We start from the raw sequence: 20,926 nt of genomic DNA, 5'->3' as shown, positions 1-20,926 counted from the left end.
CTGCCTGTGCTTGGGGCCAGCTCCCTTCTGGCGGGAGGTGGCTTATTCAGTTGCTGGCTTCAAGCACAGGCTGAGTGGTGGCTGCAGCTGGGCTGGGCAGACCCCACTGTGGTGCCAGCAGCTTTTCTGTGCTTGAGGCAAGCTTGCTTCCAGTAGGAGGGGGCTTATTCAGCCATTGGCACTGCAGCAGGTTTGCCTGGTCCGGCTGCCACTGCTCTGTGGTCAGGGCCAGCAGCTGAATAAGCACCCTCCTGCTGGGAGGGGACTGGTCCTGAGCACAGAGCGGCAATGCCCAGGCCAGGCAGACCCCACTGCGGTGCCAACAGCCTCTCTGTGCTCGGGGCAAGCCCCCTCCTCGCAGGCGGGGGTTTATTCAGCCGCTGACTTCTGGCACCACAGCAGCATCTGCCCAGCCCAGCTGCAGCCATTGCTTGGCCTGTGCTCAGGGCCAGTGGCTGAATAAGCTCCCTCTTGCCAGGAGAGGATTTGCCCCGAGCACAGACTGAGTGGTGGGGGCCAAGCCCTGCCCCTGCCTGGCAGCTGGAATGGCGAATGGGGAGTGACAGTAATGGGCAGCAGTGGGGCTACTCTGCAGGGCCAGCAGAGCTGCTGCAGAGCATGGCAGCACAATGGGGAGCTTGCAGGGCTATGGCCTGCTCCAGACCCCAGTGCTGCTGTGCACAGCCTGCCACAGCTCTGCCAGCACTCATTCTTCCCCACATTATGATAGGCCTTGCCCCTTCCTGTTGCAGTGGTGGGGCGGAGGCATGGCTAGATGCCAGCCAGCAGGGCACCTTAGGGGGGGGGGCAGGAAAAGGGGTTATTCTGATGTCATCCAGCAGGGGGCCTAATCCGGGGTAGGGAGACTGGTGGCAATGGCAGGCAAACCCAGCTGCCAGTGGGGGTAGAGGGGAGACTAACTCTCCTCCTGGTCCCCCTTTGGGAGAGCACCCAGCAGACTTGACTCTAGTCCCTGCCAGTGGGATAGAGAGGGTGAGGAATTAAACCTCTCTGGCCAGTTCAGCCTGGACTGACCATGCCCCGGCCCCCCCAGCACAGCTTCCCTGCTCCTGGCCTGAGCAACTGCAGACATGTGCCTGCATTGCCTCAGCCCAGAGAGAATGTTTGTCCTCTTTCAAACCAGTTCAGCCTAGGCAGGTTAGACTAACTTGCAAAGGTTGAATCAATTCAGGCTCCAGCTTTTTGAATGTCTGTCCCTAGCCCTTGAGACTAACAGTAGAATCTGAATTCAGTGCAACTTCTCCATAATGTCATTTAAAAAAACTTTTTTTTGGGAAGGGGATCAGGAAGTCGCAATCTATCCCTAAGCAAACATGATTAAATTAAAATTAAATTAAAGCAATGTTTCAGGTGTTAGGATTCAACATATTTTCTACTTACATTGCAGGGGAAATTCAGCACTTTAAAAAAGCATTTGAAGGGACAAATACCAGTGTTATGGGACTACCTCTTGCTTTCTATTCAGGAATGTATGCCTATTCAGGCTGGTAAGTTAACCAAAGATATGCACTTGCATTAAAGATTGTACTGGAAATGAACATTTATTTTGTAACAAAGCTATTTATTGAGGCAGTAAATTGACTGGCACATTCTTAGTCTTGTTTGGAACTATATTCAGGAAAAAAATCTGCCACTCTTAGTTATTCTGTAGTTACTCTAGAAGTAGCCACAGTGAGGAAATAGAATCATATTGCAGGGACAAGAAAATAAGCACGATCTAAATAATCATTGGTTCCTATATTTTTGGCTTCAAAGCTAGAACTGAAGCGAACAACAAGGAAAGCATTTAAAATTTTATGGCTATTCTTAGAATGTATATAATACATATTAAAAAGCTCTTTAATGAAAGCATTCCTTTTGTTAAATAAATGGATAATTTTCAAGAAAAAATGTGGTCCATGTGGACTTGAACATCTACTTCATGAAAATAATTACTAAATGCTTAAATTTACTAATAAATCTAAGTAGGTCATAAAGTAATGCCATAAGAGTAAATTCTGTTTTTTTTTTCTTACTGGTAGCATCTCATGTAGATGTGCCCAGCATAGCAACTGAATAATACTGCACAGTCACAGCACCAGCAGTACTAATATGCCACTGTGCAGTATTATTAGGCTACTGAGCAGCAGTAAACCTTAAAAGTGTTCACCAGCACTACTGCGCAGTAACTCCAATTACTGCACATTTATTTAATACTTGATTATATAAGTACTAAATAAATGTGCAGTAACCACTGTTCAGTAGCTTGTTGTGTAGACATGCCAGCTAAGTAGTATATTGCTTTATCGGCACATCTACACGACTTGTTTACTGCACAGTAAACATTGTGCATCTACATGTGTGGCCCTATTAGGTCACAATAAACTAACTCTGTAGCAGGATAATACTTGTAAATGCAAGTACTACTGTGCTGTGGAGTTACTTACTGTGCAGCAATGCACATGAAGACACTGACCTGGGTACAAATTGTGGCTGGTCAGCCCAACCAGCAGAGGGCCACACTCCTGTCTGCTGCCTAGCCAAATGGCTCAGCAGCTGCAGGAGCCTTGTAGCCTAGCCAGTTCCTCTGCCACCCAACGCAGTCACCCACTGCCTGGACCTGACCCCTTGTGCCCCCTGTCCCCCCAGACCATGTGCCACCCTGCTGCCATCAGCCAAACCACAGGACTGACCCCCATGCCCCCTGCCAGCCTGAGGCTGGCACTTGGAGAGTTGTGGCCAGAACTTGGAGCTGCCCTTGGCTGCTGCAGTGGGGCAGAGCAGGAGCAGCCCTGGCCTAAAATGCTCCTCCCTGGCTCAATTTGCTGCTGTCCCAGGTGCAAGTGTAGATGCTGCTCTCAGGAGCAAATTGCTCTGCAGTTTAGTCATGCACATTAACTGCATGTGTACACATGCATGCACGAGTCGTTAACATTTTTTTCCATAGGAGTAATGTGCCATTTGATATGAACTGCAGGTATCTTCCTCAGCAATTACCTTTTGAGTTCTTTTCCCTCCCTGTAACTAGCTCCACAGTTGCTGGCTTGAAACAAGTTGATGTTCTGAGATTCTTCCTTACCATTTATTCATATCTAGTCAGTGCTTCCCTTGTGCAATACAGGCATACTTTAGATAATACTACAATACACAGACTGGATTTAGATGGAGAGATCTTTATTTGTTAGCCTTCTTTTCCTTTACCAGAGTGTCCCAGGTAGAAGAGTACCTTATTTTATATAAAAGATTAGAACTGAGTGCTAAGTTATTTATTTATTTATTTATGAAGCAAGCACGTGTAGTAGAGTTCTCTGTTAGCCTTTTATTCCTCTGTTGCAAGGGAATTATAACTGTGAACAAAACTCTTTTAGTAAGTTGTACATGGGTCACCCAAGAGGGTTCATGGCCTTTGCCTGTTACTTCATAAAATGGAGGTAATATCTTTAATTAGACCAGCTAGATATTTGCAAAAAAATTAATTTGCAAGCTTTTGCGCACACTTGCCCTTCCTCAGGCAAAGGAGAATGCAGAGATTGTAAAATTTCTCCTAGATGGAAGTGAAAATTCATATTTCACAAGAGAGCTGAAAGTGTTATAAGGTCTCCTGGTTGGAATAATTCATTTTGTTTTGCAAATATCTAGTTAGTTTAATAAAAGATATCACCTCTGCTGCAAGTTCTGATTCCTGTTCCATGTAGACCAATATGGCTACAGCCTGTGTCCTTAAAATGAAGGTGGCATATTGATGGCTCAGAGAAATCTACCTCTTTTATATAGAATTTCTCTCATGAGGGCACATGGATCCGTACACACACTCACATATTCCCTCTGAGGCATACATATACAATGAGATTAAAATACATTACATCTACATTAAAATACTTGTCTTACAATCTATTTTTATATGTATTGCCTTTCTGAGAGTCCCTTGGTTCAGTTTAGTCACCACTGGAGCAGAGATTGCAGACAGTGAAAGAGGAGGTCTAAAAATATGATTTTAGTCATGCTGTTTTGTTCCATCCCAGACATTACACTGATCATCCCAAAACTTGTGTAATTGTTTTTAATATTGCTGTTTTCCCTTCTCACTTACAAATTTTCAGTCCAAGTTTCTCAATGGCCACTTGCAAAAGTAATTAAGACCTAAAGATATACAACTTTTGGCAGTGCTTATCCCAACCTGCTTATCTCTCTGTCACCAGCTCAGATTGATTGCTTCAGAACAGGACAGTCCACAGCACTAAGCAGCATGTCAATAGCTTTGTTTGGTTAGTTGCTACTTTAAGGAGCACAGAAAAATGTTATGCTTTGTTTCATGTTACTGGCAGAATTTAGCATACGCGCTATAGCCTAACATTAAAATAAGGAACAAAAATAACAGGGATATTTATTGGCTGTATTTGTGGTTTATGTAGCAAGAGCAAGGTATGTAAATGCCAGGTAGAATGTGACAATCAGGAAAAGAGTCTATGTCAGGAGACTTCTGCCTAGCAGCAGGAATAAGACCTAAAATATGAGCTCAAATGGCAGTGCCTTATTAGTCATAACCAGTATCCCCACCTCACTTCCCCATCCCTGTTATGCTCTGTGTACTTCAAAGTATAGAAATAATAACCACTTAACTTTAAACTTACTAGTGTTCATAGCCTTGCAAATAAATATGCACCACACTCCCTTGAGTGCAGCCTGCTCATTGGTTATGCTGACAATTGTGCCATAGCTTATGGGAAGAGCATCCTGGGTTGCTGGTTCTATACCTGATATTGGCTGTAACTTCCAGTATTGACTGAAAGTTTAGAGGGTTTTTTTGGGGATTACTTTTAACCTGGTCTCTGTGATGATCTGGTCAAGGTTACTGATGTCATCTTTTTTTGTCATTACATTAAATGCAAGCTTAAGGTCAGGGCCTAAGTCTTCAGACTTAAGTTAGTTGAAAAGGGTTTTTAGCTACGCTTATTCAGTATGTGATCTTGAAAAGAACTTAAAGCACAGTGACGCTGTGCCTAGAATTTTGAGGTCTGTTTTATGACAGAAAAGAAAATCTTCCCTTCCAAAATGTAAGAGAGAAGAGTGCCCAGGTGTGATTTGTTCCATTAATATAATTGTACAGGTAGGTCTATAAAGAGTGATAATTGACTGGCCTGTTAAATGAACCAAAAATACCCATAAGCCTCTTTGAAAATTAATCTAAAATGAAAATGTTGTTTTAAAACAAAACCCTTTATAATAATTTTTCCTGCTTCTAGGTTTTACCTCAATTTTGTTACTGAAGAAGTGGAAAATCCAGAGAAGTACGTATATTATTTTTCCCTTTCCCTTTTTAAAACAAATGCAACATTCAAAATGCGGCGAGAGAAGCAGAGATCTTTGGAAATTCTGCATTCTAGTCAAGTTGCTTGCTTTTCCAGCAGATCTGGTATCTATTTGAATTGCTACTGCTTGAAGATTTGCTATTTTTGGCCTGTTGTGACCTTGTTGTGTATTCTGCTTTTATGTGCACAGAAAGCAGAAAAGTAAGTAGGTCTCTAGGGTTCTGATTCTCTCCTTCAGGATGCAAGTAACCATCAATGGCTTCATTCTTGTAGTCTTTCATGGAAAATCAGACCCAAGAATTTTTCTGAGTGCTCCGTTATGTGCAAACTTTATTATTACTTAAATATTGGTCTAAATACCTAATTCTTCTTGTTTGAAAGTTAATGAAAACTCATGACTTCAGAATCAGGAATGCATCTAGATCAACTTATTAACTGACAAAGGCCCCAGGAGAGCATGACAGCATGACAGGAAGGTCTGTTACAGACCTTATATAGGGGAACATAAATTACTCCTTAAATACCTATTTGTAATACATGCGAAGGAAACTTGGAAAAGTTGTGGAACTTTGGTTTGGGAGATGTATGCTCTAGGTCCCAGTAGTACCTCATTGAATGATTGTAAGTCTGGTGGATGACTGAAAACAGGTTTCATCAAATAAATACAAGTTCATTCTTTGAGGACAGTTTACAAGTTTACTTGATAAAGATATAATATGCTTAGACGTCACTAAGATGTTTAACTTACGTAGTGCCAAAAAATACTGATAATTTAGAATTATACAATATCAGTATATTTCATGGATCAAGGACTAGTGGACCACGCCCTTCTCCCTGTACCAGTGGCCCAGTCCTGGCACGCGAGGGCCAGGAGAGGCCATGTTGGACCTGATCTGTTCCAAAGACCAGCCCCCACATCACTCATCTGGCCTGTACAGCCTAAAGATTGAGCACTGGTGATCTTGAAGCTTTGCAAATTATCATGTAACTGTCATTAGTACATATGTGCTGTTCTACACAAATACACAAGTAGTAATTGACTTAAGAGTAAGTTACTGATGGTTTTTGTTTTGGAAATCTTTGGAGGGCAATCCTCTTCTGTTTATACCAACAGAAGTTTTCTGCCATTAACTTAAATGAGTACAAAATCATGTGGAAACCTACATATTTTTGAGAATGTGGGTACATGCAGACATTTGCCGCATCTGATTTACAATCATGTAGTTTACTTTAAGATGTGTGATTGTAGATCCCAAGCAGTTTATGACCACATTTGCTGACACTGGAAGCCTCACCGGGAACCCAATCTAATAACTCGGGGGACAGGGAGTGGCGGATGGGATTGGGGGAGCCAGTGGGTCCACAGGGAAATTTGGTGGGTTAGGGGGAGGGGAGGCGTTGGGATTGGGAGCAGTTGCTAGGTTGGTTGGTGAGGGGGGAGTTGATGGGTGTGCAGGATGATTATTCACCTGGGGGTGAGAGGGTCGGGGGCTAAAAATAATTGTCAGGATGGGTGGGGTGGGTAGGTGCAGATGTTTGGTAGATCAGGCTAACCCTTTCCCAATCTAACATAGTCAACTGCCCCAAACAGCTGCATGGATTGGCATGTAGAACAACCTAAGCCTAGTTAGTTTGATCTTAATGTAACATCCACATGTACTCTCCAATGGTTAGGACATATGAGTCATTGTTTTTTATCAACAAAGTATATTGCATTACATGCTCTGGATTATATCCTCATGTTCAGCTGAGGTGTGTTTAGCACACTTGGGGAGGAGGTGAATGCCAAGGTGGCTTGTAAAGGTGCCTCTCTTGGGAGTATCCAGTCTGGGATTTTCTTTATCAAAAGTGAATGCTTAGAGAGCTGGTTGAACTGTCTCTCTGCACTGCTGGAGCAGATCCAAGAAATGTGAGAGGTATGCTACTTCAGATATGCAAAATAGCTGGGCCCAGATAACCCGTCAGATTCAGTGTGTTCCTTTAAAAGGTGTTGTCATAATTTAAGGCTCTACCTTGCATGGGTAGCATTGTTTCCTCTTTACTACAAAGCTGTTGAAGCTTCACTTCACTCTTTCTGTTCAGGATGCTGATTGAGAGGGAGATAAAGGAAGATGCCCTGTGTTTACAGTGCATCTGAGGACATATTCTTCAGATAAAAGGAGAAGTAGATAAGAGAAGAGATCAAGGTTTCCAATGCATTATTTAATAACTCACAAAGCATAATTGGACTGAACGAATTATTACCTGCTATGCTGAATGAGACCTTTGTGCCACCAATAAATCAGGTTTTCGACTCCATTAAGCAGTCCTGAAAGAGAAGCAGTTAAATAAAACATTGGGCATTTTTTAGTTCAGTTGCTATGTTCAGGTTCTGTTGGAGAGATTCTGCTAAGGCAGATCCTGAGAGAAATTTTGCATTATAATAGGAATCTCACTGGAGTCAGAGCTGAAACATAAAACTGCCTAACTAGTATAGCAAAAAGGCCTTCAGGATAGCATAGACTAATTCTAATAGGGCCTAACCCAACTTCTACTGAAATCAGTAGGAGTCTCTCCATTAATTTTAATGAGCAGTGAATCAGGCTACTAAGTGGCATTGGTGAAATAGCCATTTAACAGACCTCCCAGTAACATAGAAATTCTTTGGGTTGAAATGCTGACTTTCCTTTGCATATGTATTATGTTAAAGAACTCATATGGTAAAGCTGTGTTAGACAGGTATTACATTATAAGATTTAAATAAGAATTAGGGATATTGCTGTCAACATGTTAACAGTTGTAACTGCTCCAGGTACGTCATTTGTAATATTTTGTAAATGGCTGTAGATGCAAATTCCTTTGAGAAGCCAAGGAGTATGTAAAGATTCTTTCTGCATTATGATGTGTCAGGGCATGTGTTTGCTTCACAACCCATTACAGTTGTACATTTGCAGGTGTGTTGCCGTGTATAAAATAACTGGCAGCTGGTACTTGGCTGAGTGATCAGATGACTCTCAAACAGCTTTAAACCAGTCTTCTCCAAACCCACAGTTAATATGTACTCAAAAAGTTAAGTGGGAATATACTTAATTGCATCACTGGGGGGGAGAGTTGTCTATCACATAGAGTACTTGCAACAAGCTGCCAGGTGCCCCCCTTTGTTGAGACTTGTTTTCTTCCTTTTAACTTACTGAGCCTCTGAATCCTTTTGCTCAGCTAAGTTGTGAGGGGTGATTAGTATGGGCAAATATGGTACAGATTGTGCAAAAGAACATGAGGGGAGTGTCTACATGAGAAGCTAAATGCACAGTATCCTAATAATACTGCACAGTAGCGTGTTATGGTAGAAGAGTGCTCAGCTGCTGAAAATAAGTGGAGGAAAAAGAGGCTATAGGAATTTTGGGGAAAAGGCAAAAATATAGAAGGAGGGAAGTCAGAAAATGAAGGAAAATGCAATTTATGTTTGAAGTTGTATTGTTGTTTGGGAAGATGGCTGATACCTATTTTGGATATGATACAGTCTTGTCCAGAAAAGTGTTTACACGTATCACAGTTTATCGTAAGCGTAAGAATAACTGTGCGTCTTCTGTCTTCTACTAAAAATCTCTACATTGCCCCTTCTCATGTTTTGGAATTAATTTTTTTATTTCTTGTAAGCACAAACATAAAGAGATGATATCTTCAAGTACTAATGAGGCTTGAAGCAACATGGAGGTTAATGTTAGTTTCTCATAGCTTTGAAGGTTGCAGAGTTTAGCTGCTTTGGTATGCAATTTATTTTAATAACCTGAAAAAGGTGTTACTAAGCATATATGCAACTGCAGTGCAATACAATAGCCATGTTTTTTTTTCCATTCTATAAAATTAACTTTTACATATGTGTGGTTGAGTCGATAATGATTATTATTCAAGAAGAAATATTTGAATAACCCTTAAAGCAAAACTTCATTAAAATGACTTCATGTAGTCATGCCAGTTGGAGCTTTGATCTTTTCAGTTCTCATACATTATAAGGATTAGGCCTTGTCAGGACTTGGGTGATATGATGTATTGTCTGGAAAACAAGTTAATGAGCTAACAACCAGTAGTTTGAAAGAAAGAAAATAAGTTTGAGACTTTGGGCAGCAATATCAGGATGTGAATAGAGATGACTGAAATGGAGTTCACTGAGCTTTCACACTCATTTCTAATATATAGTCTTTGGATTTACCCTGAGGTTCAGGGGAATTATGCTGCCTCGCTGTCCTTCCAGCCAAGACTACAATAGCAGTTCTGATGTAGCTATTATATCTTGGCTTCTCTTGAGCGTGGATCAGATTCCAGGATTGGGACCTTAGTTTGTAAGGAATATTTAGGATTCCATCATCTGAAAGAAACTGTATATATTAGTAGTATATATATGTACATTATAGCAATACCTTGAAAGCCCAATGAAGATCAGGGCCCTATTATGGCAGATACTGCTCAAACATCTGATTAAGACAGACCTGTTGCAGCTGGATACTACATGGTGCATCGGTCAGGGGTCCTGGGCTGTCCACCATGTAGGCTGCATGCCATGGGGGCTGCCTGGGCTCCCCAGAACTACCACCATGTAAAGTCCCCTTTTCCACACGTGTCCCCCCAGTCTAGTTAAGCTGGAAATTAAAGTAATCTTAAACTATACCTGGACCTCTTGAATCCGGGTTTAAGCACAAAATTATCCCTCTTCTCTGGAAATATAAGCTATATTTTGCTGTTACTCTTACACTGAAGAAACAAGTCTTGTGTAATGCCAACATAAAATGATGAAGAAGAGATATTTTAAAAAGATGTAAGGTCTAATAACAATTTATACAAATATCTGAAGGTGGTAAAATCTAGTATAAGGAAATATTGTTGCTCTGAAATGGTACTGTTAGAAGCTGTGATTAAATATATGTGGCATAATCTCCTTTTTTGTAAATGGGGTCATTTTATTTGCAAATATTCTGTTTCTGTTTGTAAAATAACTTTGGCCCAACCCAGGCAATCTATCATTGTTTAAAAAGTTACACAGTGCAAAGAATGTATTATTGAGATGTATAGTGTTTATAAGCCTGGTCTCAGATTGATAAATCATGTCTTGTGCTGTTGAAAAGCCAAGAAATGAATTGCTTTGCTATGACCTTGGGGTCTGAGATTAGTCAGTTTGTCTATTAGACTTTTCCAGTGTTCTTCTCACTTCATTTATTCCTTCTTTTCTAAGGCTCATAGCAAGTTACCAAGTCTTGCAATCATCAGTCATTTTGGAAAAGCAGGGCATCTAACTGCTTTGTATGATCTGTTATTTCTTTTGTATTGGGTTTAAATAATCTGTGCATCATGCTTAATAGATGTATTGTCTGCTTCCAACTTATATGAATTAAAACCTGAATGTCACACTTATGTCATGAAAACTAAAAGGGAGAAGTGCTTTGTGTGAGGAAAATATCCAGTACTTTCTGAGCATGATAGGGATGTAAATGAATGCAGAGACAGTACCTCAGGAATATCTGAATAATTCCAACATTTCAGCAGTTTGTATTTCCCCCCCCCCCCAATTTTTGGCATTTTTCAATGGAATCCTGATTTAAATCAGTAACTTAAATCACACTGTCACTAACCATTCAGATTGGGATTCCAAATCTGTCAGTCTGCCTCCTAACAAAATATTCATGGAAATGAAAATATTCAGTGTTTTCATGATTAGGAAGCAAGGCAACACCATTGCTGTATCCTTGTTGTTTTGTTTATTTCACTATTTGATGCTCCAGAGACCAGCTCTGCTTCTTGAAGGAAAATGTATATATTATACATATTGCTTCTGCTAGTTATCAGAAAATGCATTAAGCTAAAACTATGACCTGAAAAAAAATTCTAATGTTTTTGGTAGTTTTGAGTCGAGAAGGATAATGGTGTTGTAGGTAAGGTACTAGGTTGAATTGGCCTTGGTTAAATTCCTGGATCAGCTACAAACTTCCTGTATAAGTGCAGGATATGTTATTCTTTCTTCCTCCCTGGACTGATTTTAGACATGCTGATGTCATTTAATACATTTAAGACTGACCCTTGGCATCAAACCCAGAACCTCACGACATAATTGCATGAACCTCTATAACCTGAGCTACAAGATACAGTATGTTAGTGCAAAGCTACAATGGCCTCATAAACCTTAGTTTTGTCCTGCCATTAGAATGTGACAAAGCAAGCATGAATTACAGTAAGGGCCCACTGGGAGCTGTGGCTGCCCAGAGCTGCTGAAAACAGGATTTTAGAAATTCATTTAAGTGCATTTGATTACTGTACATGTGCCCTGATGTAAACATTTGGGTCTTAACTTCCTTGTTCCTTAGTTTACACATGTGGTAAATGCAGATGATAATATCTACTTCTGGTTTAGGGCTTCAGTCAAGTTTTATTACCTTGAGATCCTTAGGTGGAAAGTGTGTAGGAGCAGAAAGTGGGGGTGCTAGTGTTGAATAGGTTCTAACTCTAACTTTGAAAATATAATTTGTATTTACAAGCATTATTTTTAATAGTTCAAGGGAAAGAGATGCCTTTTTCCTGTTAGGGCTCCAATTTGATAAAGATTTACACAGGTCCTTATCTTTATGTTCTATTAATGGAAGCATCAATAGGACATAAGTATGTAAACATGCATGCAAATGAGCAGCATCAGTGTCTAGGACCATTGGCATATATGAAATGGGTCTAGTTTTCTTTCCAAATGTATTTCTAAGCAATCTAGTGCAGTTGGGTACTGGTATTTTTTTCTTTTCTTTAGAGGCTGTCCTAGGCTAAGGCATCCTGCCTAAAGGAAGGAAGACACAGAACAAATACCTCTTGTTCTGCTTCATGCGTGCCTAAAGAATACATTTGGCTTAAAGTCACTTTGTTCATGTAAGGCCAAATTGCCAAATATGTGGTGTGTAAATTATAGAATTATATTGTAATATTTTATCTGGAGATTATCAAAGGTGAAAAATATTAATCCTTTACACATTCTGCAAAGATTATTTGCTCATGTGAATTTATAAGGTTTGAACTCTCCTTAAGTGAAATAGGAAGTAACTGAGAATATAATTTTTTCTCAGTGTAATTTGTGGTTCCTTGTGATATTTTTTTATTTGAATATTTTTTCTTTAAAATCAGACTATACATTTTTAAAACAACTATTTCAAAATAACGTTTTAAAAAAAATCTTATTCCTTCTTAAATCTAGGGTCATAGAAAGTAATTAGCATCTTTGATGCTCATTATCTCCTAGTGAGCAGACCAGGCTCCAGGAAAACCTTCCTACTCAGTGGGCAGGGTAAAGCTTTAATAGTATCTTAAAAATTCTCTGGATACCTACCTTAAAATAGTCCAGCGTTGGCATGACAGAGATTATTTCTGCTATATGCACAGTGAGTGAAAATGTTATATGCAGTTAGGACAGCGCACAGGTTCTACTCTCTCCATGGCCCATGAAAGAATGAAATAATCATGGAGCTTCAAAGACTCATAGACCATGTCCAGATAAGCGTGGATGTTTGGTTCCCTGAAGACAAGTAGCAGCGGTACATCTTGAGCCACAGCTACTTGTCTGCAGAGAATGCCTGTGCCACACACACTTTGGTGCATGGCAAGTCACCCCAGTGGCGTGCGCTGTCTGTGCATGCACTGCTGTTTTCTTTTTCCATTGGCTTTTCTGACCCCTGGATATCCAGGTTCCAGAGCCCCCAGGGCCCACTGCACCTGTCTAGCATTTCTTTTCCTACATGTTTAGGCTGTAGATTTTGTAGTAAAACCTGGGGTCCTTTGACCCTAGCTGACTTCCTGCCCCTGGGGCAGGGGACTGGACTTGAAGATCCTCCGAGGTCCTTTCCAGCCCTAATGTCTATGAAAGCTATGAAATCTAATTTTAAAAGTTATCAACCTGCACTTTAAAGACAATAAGTAATGGTGAATCTTCCACCTCCTCTGGAAAACTTTGCATTGTTAATCTTGCTTTATTTTAAGGCTTAAGTTTGATGAGTGGGTCTTTAGGTACCAGTAATTCCCTAACCATGAAGAGAATGTGCTGAGCATAGAAAACAAAGCAAATTAATTTACCAGGTAGAAGTTCTTGCTTCAAAGATAAACATTGGGGTTGCCACTCATAAAGTCTCTGAAGCTTCAATGAGTAGTATTCTGTAATACACACACACACACTGTGTGCATGTGTGTGTGTGTCTGCACTTGTGGATGGGGTACGATGAAGGGAGGCAGAGAGAGAGAGTTGCTAAGCCCATAGGAAGTTGCCTTGTCCATACAAAGATTTTTCTTTATAAAATGAATGTTCCTGTTACGTTACTATCATTCAATAAACATGTCGATTTTCACTCTGCATCTCTCTTGTTAATGATACGAGTTTCCATTACATTCGCCTTTTATTTTTGGTGATTTTTTTTGTAAATTGCCTGTCCACTCCTTTCAGAAACCTGGCCCCTCAGTCTTGGACAGATATTTTTTAACTAAATTTTTGAAGAATAATGTATATGCCCAGATCTTTGAAAACTGAGAGTGCAATAAAAAAAAAAATCATTATTGCTTTTAGGAGTTTTTTAGAGCTTCTGCAGCCTCAAAATAGTCTCATTATTAAGCCAACAGCTTTCAGGTCTTTTAATCTAAAATGCATTGGGGTCCCTTGGGTATATGGGAAGAAATCAGCTGAAAAACAACACAGTAATTTTTGCTTAGTAGTTTGCTGGCCATTCGAATGAATTCTAATTAGTCTGAACATGCTCTTTAAACCTTAGCATATAAAGGGTTACATAAAGAGCCCAGATTCCCTGATTATTGGATGAAGGATCTGGGATGGGCTCTGCAAAAGAACAGGGGGAAAAGAGTTCCAAAGGGAATCATTGTAGAGAAGGGGCCTGTTTCCTTCTTTCTCTGCTTCTGCAACCTGGAAAAGCCTCTTGTGGATGGTTCTCTGAGGACAGGAACAGATGTTGCCTTTTATCGCCTTTCTACCACTATAAAAATGTTTATGATGGCATAAAGGCCAGCAGGACATCCATGCCCCTTGTTGCCCAGCAAATAGTGTCTGTGACAAAGGTGGTCTTGATTTGTACCCCTATTTAGCAGTGGATGTCTGTTTACTTGATGATGGAAGAGTGCTGGTGCCTGGAGCTGCCTATGGTCTCCATCCACCCCAGGCAGGTGCTCCAAGGGCATGAGGGGTTTTCCGTTGTCCCACAAGATCAACGGGCAGGACAATGGATAACCCGTGGTTTGCCCAATGAAGCTGATCAGCTATGCTGGGACACATCCCAGCACAGCTGATTCGTTTCATTTGGTGATGTTGTGTTACAGATTTGAACCAGTTTCTGACAACTTATACCAGTTTATGTGTAATTTCTGGCTCTAGTTGTGGTGAAAACATGGAAGCCTGACTTGGATTCTGTTATTGAACCAGAAGTGATTCAGACAAAACATTTTGGCTAAGTACAGACAATCAAAAAGCCTGAGGGTGAATCAATTCAGTCTTTTCAGGTCAGTTTAAACTAAGTTTGAACCAAGAAGCAAGTGAACAGACATTAACTTTTGATTCCAGAAATGCAGCCACATGCCTGCAGTGTCTCAGGCCAGAAGCTGGGGGGCACTAGAGAACACCTTCCAGCCTTCCAGCCACTGCTAGAGGAAAGGGAGGGAAGCTGGGAGAGAAGCTCTCCAAGGCTTTTCCCCCATGCCTCCATGTGCTGGCCCAGGTGGGGCCTGGCCATACCCCCCACTCCCACCCGTCTGGTTAAGCAGGGAGCAAAGGAAAAACCTTAAAGGGGATGCTTCTTCTCCCTTCCCCACCCCCCCAGCACACCTCAGCTGAGGCTCATGCAGGTCAGGGTGAGGGTTTAAACCCCATCCCCCCAACATACTCAGTGGGCTGGCTGGGGCCTGGCCATGCTCTTCTCCCCCTTCTACCTCTGCCAGGTAGACCCCAGCTGAGGTCCTGTCCAGGTAGGGGAGGGAGCTTAAACCCTCCCTTCTCTCCCCCAGTGTGTCCACCCAGCCTAGCATCTGACATGCTTCTGCTGTCCACTCAAGCAGAGAGCAGGGGAAAAGCCTGGCAGGGGCTGCTCTTTCCCTGCCAGGCAGACTCTGGCTGAGGTCCCCTTCCCCCTCACCTCAGTGTGTCAGCCTGGGCTGGCATTTAGCTACCCTCCCCCAACACTGCTTCATCCCAACTATGCAGGCCCCACTTAGAGTCCAGAGCCAACTTTTCCCCCCTCTCCCCCTTCTCAGCCAGCCAGAGCAGTGATAGTGCTCTGGCTTGGGAATAGAGATGAACCAACCCTGCTCCCCTGGAGCAGACAATACAACTCAGGGCTGCAACACATCCTGGGATGCTGGGGGTCTGAGAGCCAACTCGAACTGGGAAGGGATCTGGGACAGAAGTTCCATAAGCCAGTTGGACCTAAATCAGTTCAGCCTGATACTATAGGTGCTGTCAACCAGGGATACTTGAGAAGGCCCTAGGGTGTACTCACGGGTGGGAGGGGACGAAGCACTGCCAAACACTATCCCATGCAGGTGGTGGCCACCCAGCCGGATGTGGGGGACGGGGGAACCTCGCACATGGCAGCTGCCATCACTTTGCACCTGGCCCCGCACCATCCCCCTCCCCCCATGCCACATCTGGCCACGTGTCACCCCCCCTTGGTGCCCGGCTGTGTACCTCACCCTCACCCCTACCCCCCAGCTCTGCGTCTGGTTGCTGGGGATACACTTCTCCATGTCTGGCCGCTGGAGGTACACTGATTGAAAAAGATTGAAAACCCTGTGATACTACATCCAGCCAGGTTTATCTTGAACCAGTTTCAGCCATTTTGAAAGCAGTTTAAGTGCGCTTAAGTTCTGTTGTGTTACCGATTTGAACCCTGTTTCCGGTCACTCAAACCAGTTTGTCTAACTTCTGTCCCTAGCCTTTTGGGTTTAACAAACTGGCATTTTGTTGAAAAATTTCCAACCAGCTGAAGGTGAGATCAAGAGAACTTGATTTTAACTCAGGTTAGTGGCTAGAATTCAAGCCCAGAGGGGAATTAGCTGTTTTGTTTTCATTGCTATTTTAATCAGTTGGCTAATTCAGATTATCTAACCTGAACAAGAACCCTTTTTTGTTTGCAGTGGGAAGTGTTGCAGCTGCTGAGGTCTCTTGGAATACTGGGTTACCTTGCATAACACCATCTGTTTTATCTCCTACCTACAACATGGCTAATTGGCAATGTAGACTTAGCCCTCCAAGTGTAAATTTCTTTGACCTTCTTTGTTTAAGGCAAACCCCTGATACTAGCTATAAGGGACATTCCTTCCTCCCTCCACTGTGGATATAGTAGGCCATAGGTTGTTGAACAATACTGGTGAAGTGAGACAATATGGGAGAGACAGAAACACTGTGTATCTGTCTGTGTGAAAGATACAGGCCGAGTCTCAAGGAACCTGATGTGCAAAGAGTTTTTCAGAATTGTAAGTCAAGTCTGTGACTCCTGCATATGACACACGTGCTTTTTCTGTGACCAAATGACGATTTGAGTACAACTGAAGGGTCTGTTGAAGGAGTGAGCGGGGCAAAGAACAATGAATCAGTACATAGATTCATTTGTGACCTGGAGTAGGTGAGAGCAGTGTAGGCTGCTGCATCTGAAGGAGTGTACAGTAAAACAGCAGATTTGTCAGGGGGATAATTCTCCCTTGTCACCTCCATGGAGAAACCCAGAATGCCCCGGTTTGTTCATGTTTTCCAGGATACGCCCCTTTTTAAATGCTGCACATTTAGAAATAGACTATCCCAAAACTATCAGCTCAAAATCAGTGTCTGTAAGAATTCCTAATATATCTTCAGCATGGTATTTCTTTCCCCCTCCAACTTTTTCCACCTGTTGAAATAGTTTTTATTTAAATATTTTGGGAAGCATACCTGTACAGAGAGTCATTTGCTGTAATGTTATACCATGGGAAATAGAAATTATCTCTCGTTGAAGTTTAAGGCATTTGTAATCTTTGCCACTGGAAACTGCTTTCCAAAAACCTATCTGACTTTTGAATTGGTTTTCTGAGAAGACAATCCAATAGTACTTTAAAATCAGATGACTTTCTGGCCTCCTGTCTCCTATTCCCATAGCATTGTCATTCTATTTTAATGTAAAAATTACAGAAGTGTGAAGCTCCATTTAACAGGTTGGCTGCTGTGAAGAGCTATCTGTGACAAAGGTTGAGCTGGTATGCCAATCAATGCATGTGTATATCAGTCAGGGATGGAGCTGATCTAATCTGTAGCTCCTATAAATGCTGCAGAGATAAATTTTGCCAGTTGATTAGGACAATGGCAATGTCTTACAAAATTATGGTAAAAAGGCTGATGCTTTAATTCACTGTGAAATAAAAAATATATACGGTTTCATCTACAGTTATAATGGGGCAGAATCCCACAACACTATCTGGCTACCCATACTCACACAAATAGTCATATTGAAATCTGTGCGTGGCCGTATTCACATTAGTAAAAACTGCAGGATTGGATCCTGAGGCTTTGAGAACAAACCAGACAAAAACTTACTTGACTTCCTTGGCGTAGGCTTTAGTAGTAAGAAGTACTATTCCTGTACAGTTGATGTTAGAATTAGAAACCCTTTCATATCTGGACAGCAAAAGGAAGAAAAAAGGTAAAAATTGGAGTGGGAAATAAAAAATAAATACTTTAGCTCAGGATTGTCTTTAGCAAAATCACTGCTAGTTGACTAGTGTACAAGCGGTACTAAATTAATACAGAAGTTTCAGCACTTATTATTTTTTTTGCTTCATCTTAATAGGCTGTTGTAGTAACTAATCTTAAATTATGCCATCTTGCTAGGCTAATAATCTTTCATGTTTTAAGAAGGTAGCAAAGATGTTTTAAAAGGGTGTCAGCACAGGAATAGCAAAGGTGGTCAACTATTGTATGAATAAAAGGTGTGTGGGAATTATAATTTGCCAAAGAATAGAGAGGGAAGAGAGAGAAACTGAATTTCTATGGGACAGGCCATAACGTTATATAGGTATAGGCCAAGTTATAGAGTATGTACTATTTTTGGGGTACTCTTGGGTTTTACTTATCTGCATTAGCAGCTTCCAAACTAGTTTGCTAATTTTTGGTGATCTTTGGCATACTTGATGACGGTTCCTTCACGGAGAAGGAACAATCCTGGAGATAGGATGTTGCTATCTTAAAAAAAAAAAAAAAAAAAAAAAACAGTAAATGGAGGTATTCAGTCTGGAGTAATTCCGTGTGATAATTTCAACTGTTCCAGGGTGCCACTCAATGTTAGCATTTTTAGGTGTGTAAGCATAATTCACAAGATAAAGTCAAGGCTTTCATACAAGAACCTGTAGTGTTCAAAACAAACTGACTTGCTGTAGTTTTTCTGAGTTCTTTGGAACAGAAGAATTGCTCTATTATTTTTCTGTAATAAAAAATGAGTGAAAAATAGGAGTGGTTCCTCAAGCCTAAACATGTTGAGAACCACTCATTTAGAAAAACCATGGAGAATAGAATCAGTTGCCCAGGCAACATGTCTGGGTAGAAAAGGAAACCTAAGAACTGAGGAAATGTGCAGAATAAGACAAGAAAGTTATTCACTGATTCAAGAAGGAGAAATCTGTTATTTCATAAACACAACTAAAATTCTTTCCCAATCTTACCTTCTATGTTAACAACCACTTTAATTACCAGAAACACGTTGTGAGATTGTGAATGGGTGGGAAGGTGAGGAATCTCTCCGAGAGGAGACAGTCCATGAAACGATCTCTCAGCTAATATATAGTCTATATTATGAAAAGCCTTAAGAACCAGCTCTCTCTATATGGGTGTATCTTAACAAGACACTACATGTTGCTGCTACTGTTCAGTAGCATTGGAAATGACCCGAGTGGCACCGGGACTGTGCAGTAACCAACTGCACAGTGGGAGGGATGCACGTGTAGATATGCCCCTATGTTTATATATCATCTGCTGCTAAAAGTAAAGGGCCTAAATTGAAATATGAACATGGCTGACTTTGCTGGGAGCCATGTAGCTTCAGAAGTAGATTCTGAAAACAATTCAGACTTCAGGAATTGCTGGCACTTGCAATACTGACACTCAAATCAGACGACTTTTATTTAAGGCATAGAAGTTTCACCAAGGTACTTCTCATTGGATGGGAAAATGTGTTCCTGGTGGTTGACTAGTGACATCAATAGCCAAGCAAGAAAATACAGTGTGCTGTATTTACGGATATACTGTTCCAGTCAGAGCAGATACATGGGATGTCCAGTGTCTTGCACACTACTGTTTTCCATATGGCTGTTCCATAGGAGTTAAAACAGCTTGAAGCTGCCATGCTACCAAGGTGAAGGTGAAGATAATCAACAGACATGATTTAGTTGGCCACCTGTGAAGATTAAAGAAGGAATCCTGATGGGTTGTGGGAGGGGAGAAGCAGGGTGGGGAGGGAGGGATGAAGGGTATGGCTCTTTGCTATGGCACCCAAAATGCCTTTCTTATGACAGGGCAGAAGACAGAAAACTCACTGAATGGAAGTTCATAGTTGCCTGTTTCTCTGTTTTCACATGAGTTTCTCTGTGGGAAGGACTAATCACATTCTAGCTTTGAAGCTGCTAAAGCCACTTGGAGGAAAAAAGTTTACACTGAAGTTTGTGGAAGACTTTTACAGTGCTTTGCTGGTTTAGTGGCTCTGTGACTGAGCATCATGGTTTGTGTATTTATTGTTCCTGCAGTTGTTGGGAGTTGACAGATATGGCTTATCTCTATAATTCATGTTTTGTTTGCATTGTCTGGTGTTGCACTGTTGTAGATCAGGTTACTTTGTATCAACCTCAAGCACCTCATCTAGTGACGTGATAATTTGTTGAGTGCGAGGTGTATTTGCTCTTTGCTTTGTTTATTCCTATGAGTCATGGTTAGTAGAAATCACCTTGCTCAGAGAGGATTTTGCTCATAATCCACCTATATGTCAAGATTTTCATCTCTGCTTTATGTCACTTCATCACTTAACAATGAAATAATATAACCCACCAGTCTCCACCTCCTTGGCTTCCTTCTCATGCATCACATTAATACCTGACATGCATGACAATATTTGTGTATTTTGACACTTAAAAAAACCCCTTTCACTAGGGTATATACAGTACTGAATCTGTAATAGTGCTTTTTTAGCAAGGAATTTAGTGGCTGACTGGAGCTTACACTGCAAGGCTGGAAATCTGTTGCAGAACAGGTACAAAGTTAAAGTTTCAGGAATGTAGGAAGTATATTATTTTACTTGAAAGGTCATAGGAAATATATTATTTTACCTGAGAGATCATAGCTGCTACCACCACATTGACCATGATGGTAGGGAGGTCTAGTTTAGCCTGTGGCACAGGCTGTTGTGGCTGCATATTGGATAAGAGGAAAGATCAGGAGTCATAGTTACGATCTCAAAGATGGCAGAGGGGCTTCTAGCTTCCCATGTGTGAAGCGAATGAATGTGACCAGGCCAGAAGCATGTAAGAATGAATTATAATACTTTTGAAGATTTGTCCCCTTATGTAATGAATCTTCATCCTGAATGTGAGAATGAGTCATTGCACAGGGGTCA

The 20,926-nt window shown here is 41.3% G+C and overlaps 1 protein-coding gene across 1 annotated transcript in view; it reads left to right on the top strand.

Moving 5' to 3' along the window:
* Positions 1–20,926, top strand: part of SLC7A11 (solute carrier family 7 member 11) — an 83,619-nt gene that overhangs the window by 28,605 nt on the left and 34,088 nt on the right. Inside the window, exons 5-6 of the mRNA XM_019534353.1 lie at positions 1,409–1,508; positions 5,244–5,288. Of these exons, the coding sequence (XP_019389898.1) occupies positions 1,409–1,508; positions 5,244–5,288 (145 nt within the window). The remainder of the gene's footprint in view (positions 1–1,408; positions 1,509–5,243; positions 5,289–20,926) is intronic.

Source organism: Crocodylus porosus, unplaced genomic scaffold, assembly GCF_001723895.1.
Source record: "Crocodylus porosus isolate Cpor-Errol unplaced genomic scaffold, CroPor_comp1, whole genome shotgun sequence".
Lineage (NCBI taxonomy): Eukaryota > Metazoa > Chordata > Crocodylia > Crocodylidae > Crocodylus > Crocodylus porosus.
The sequence above is the reverse complement of the archived record's forward strand: the minus strand, read 5'-3'. Positions and strand labels throughout refer to the sequence as shown.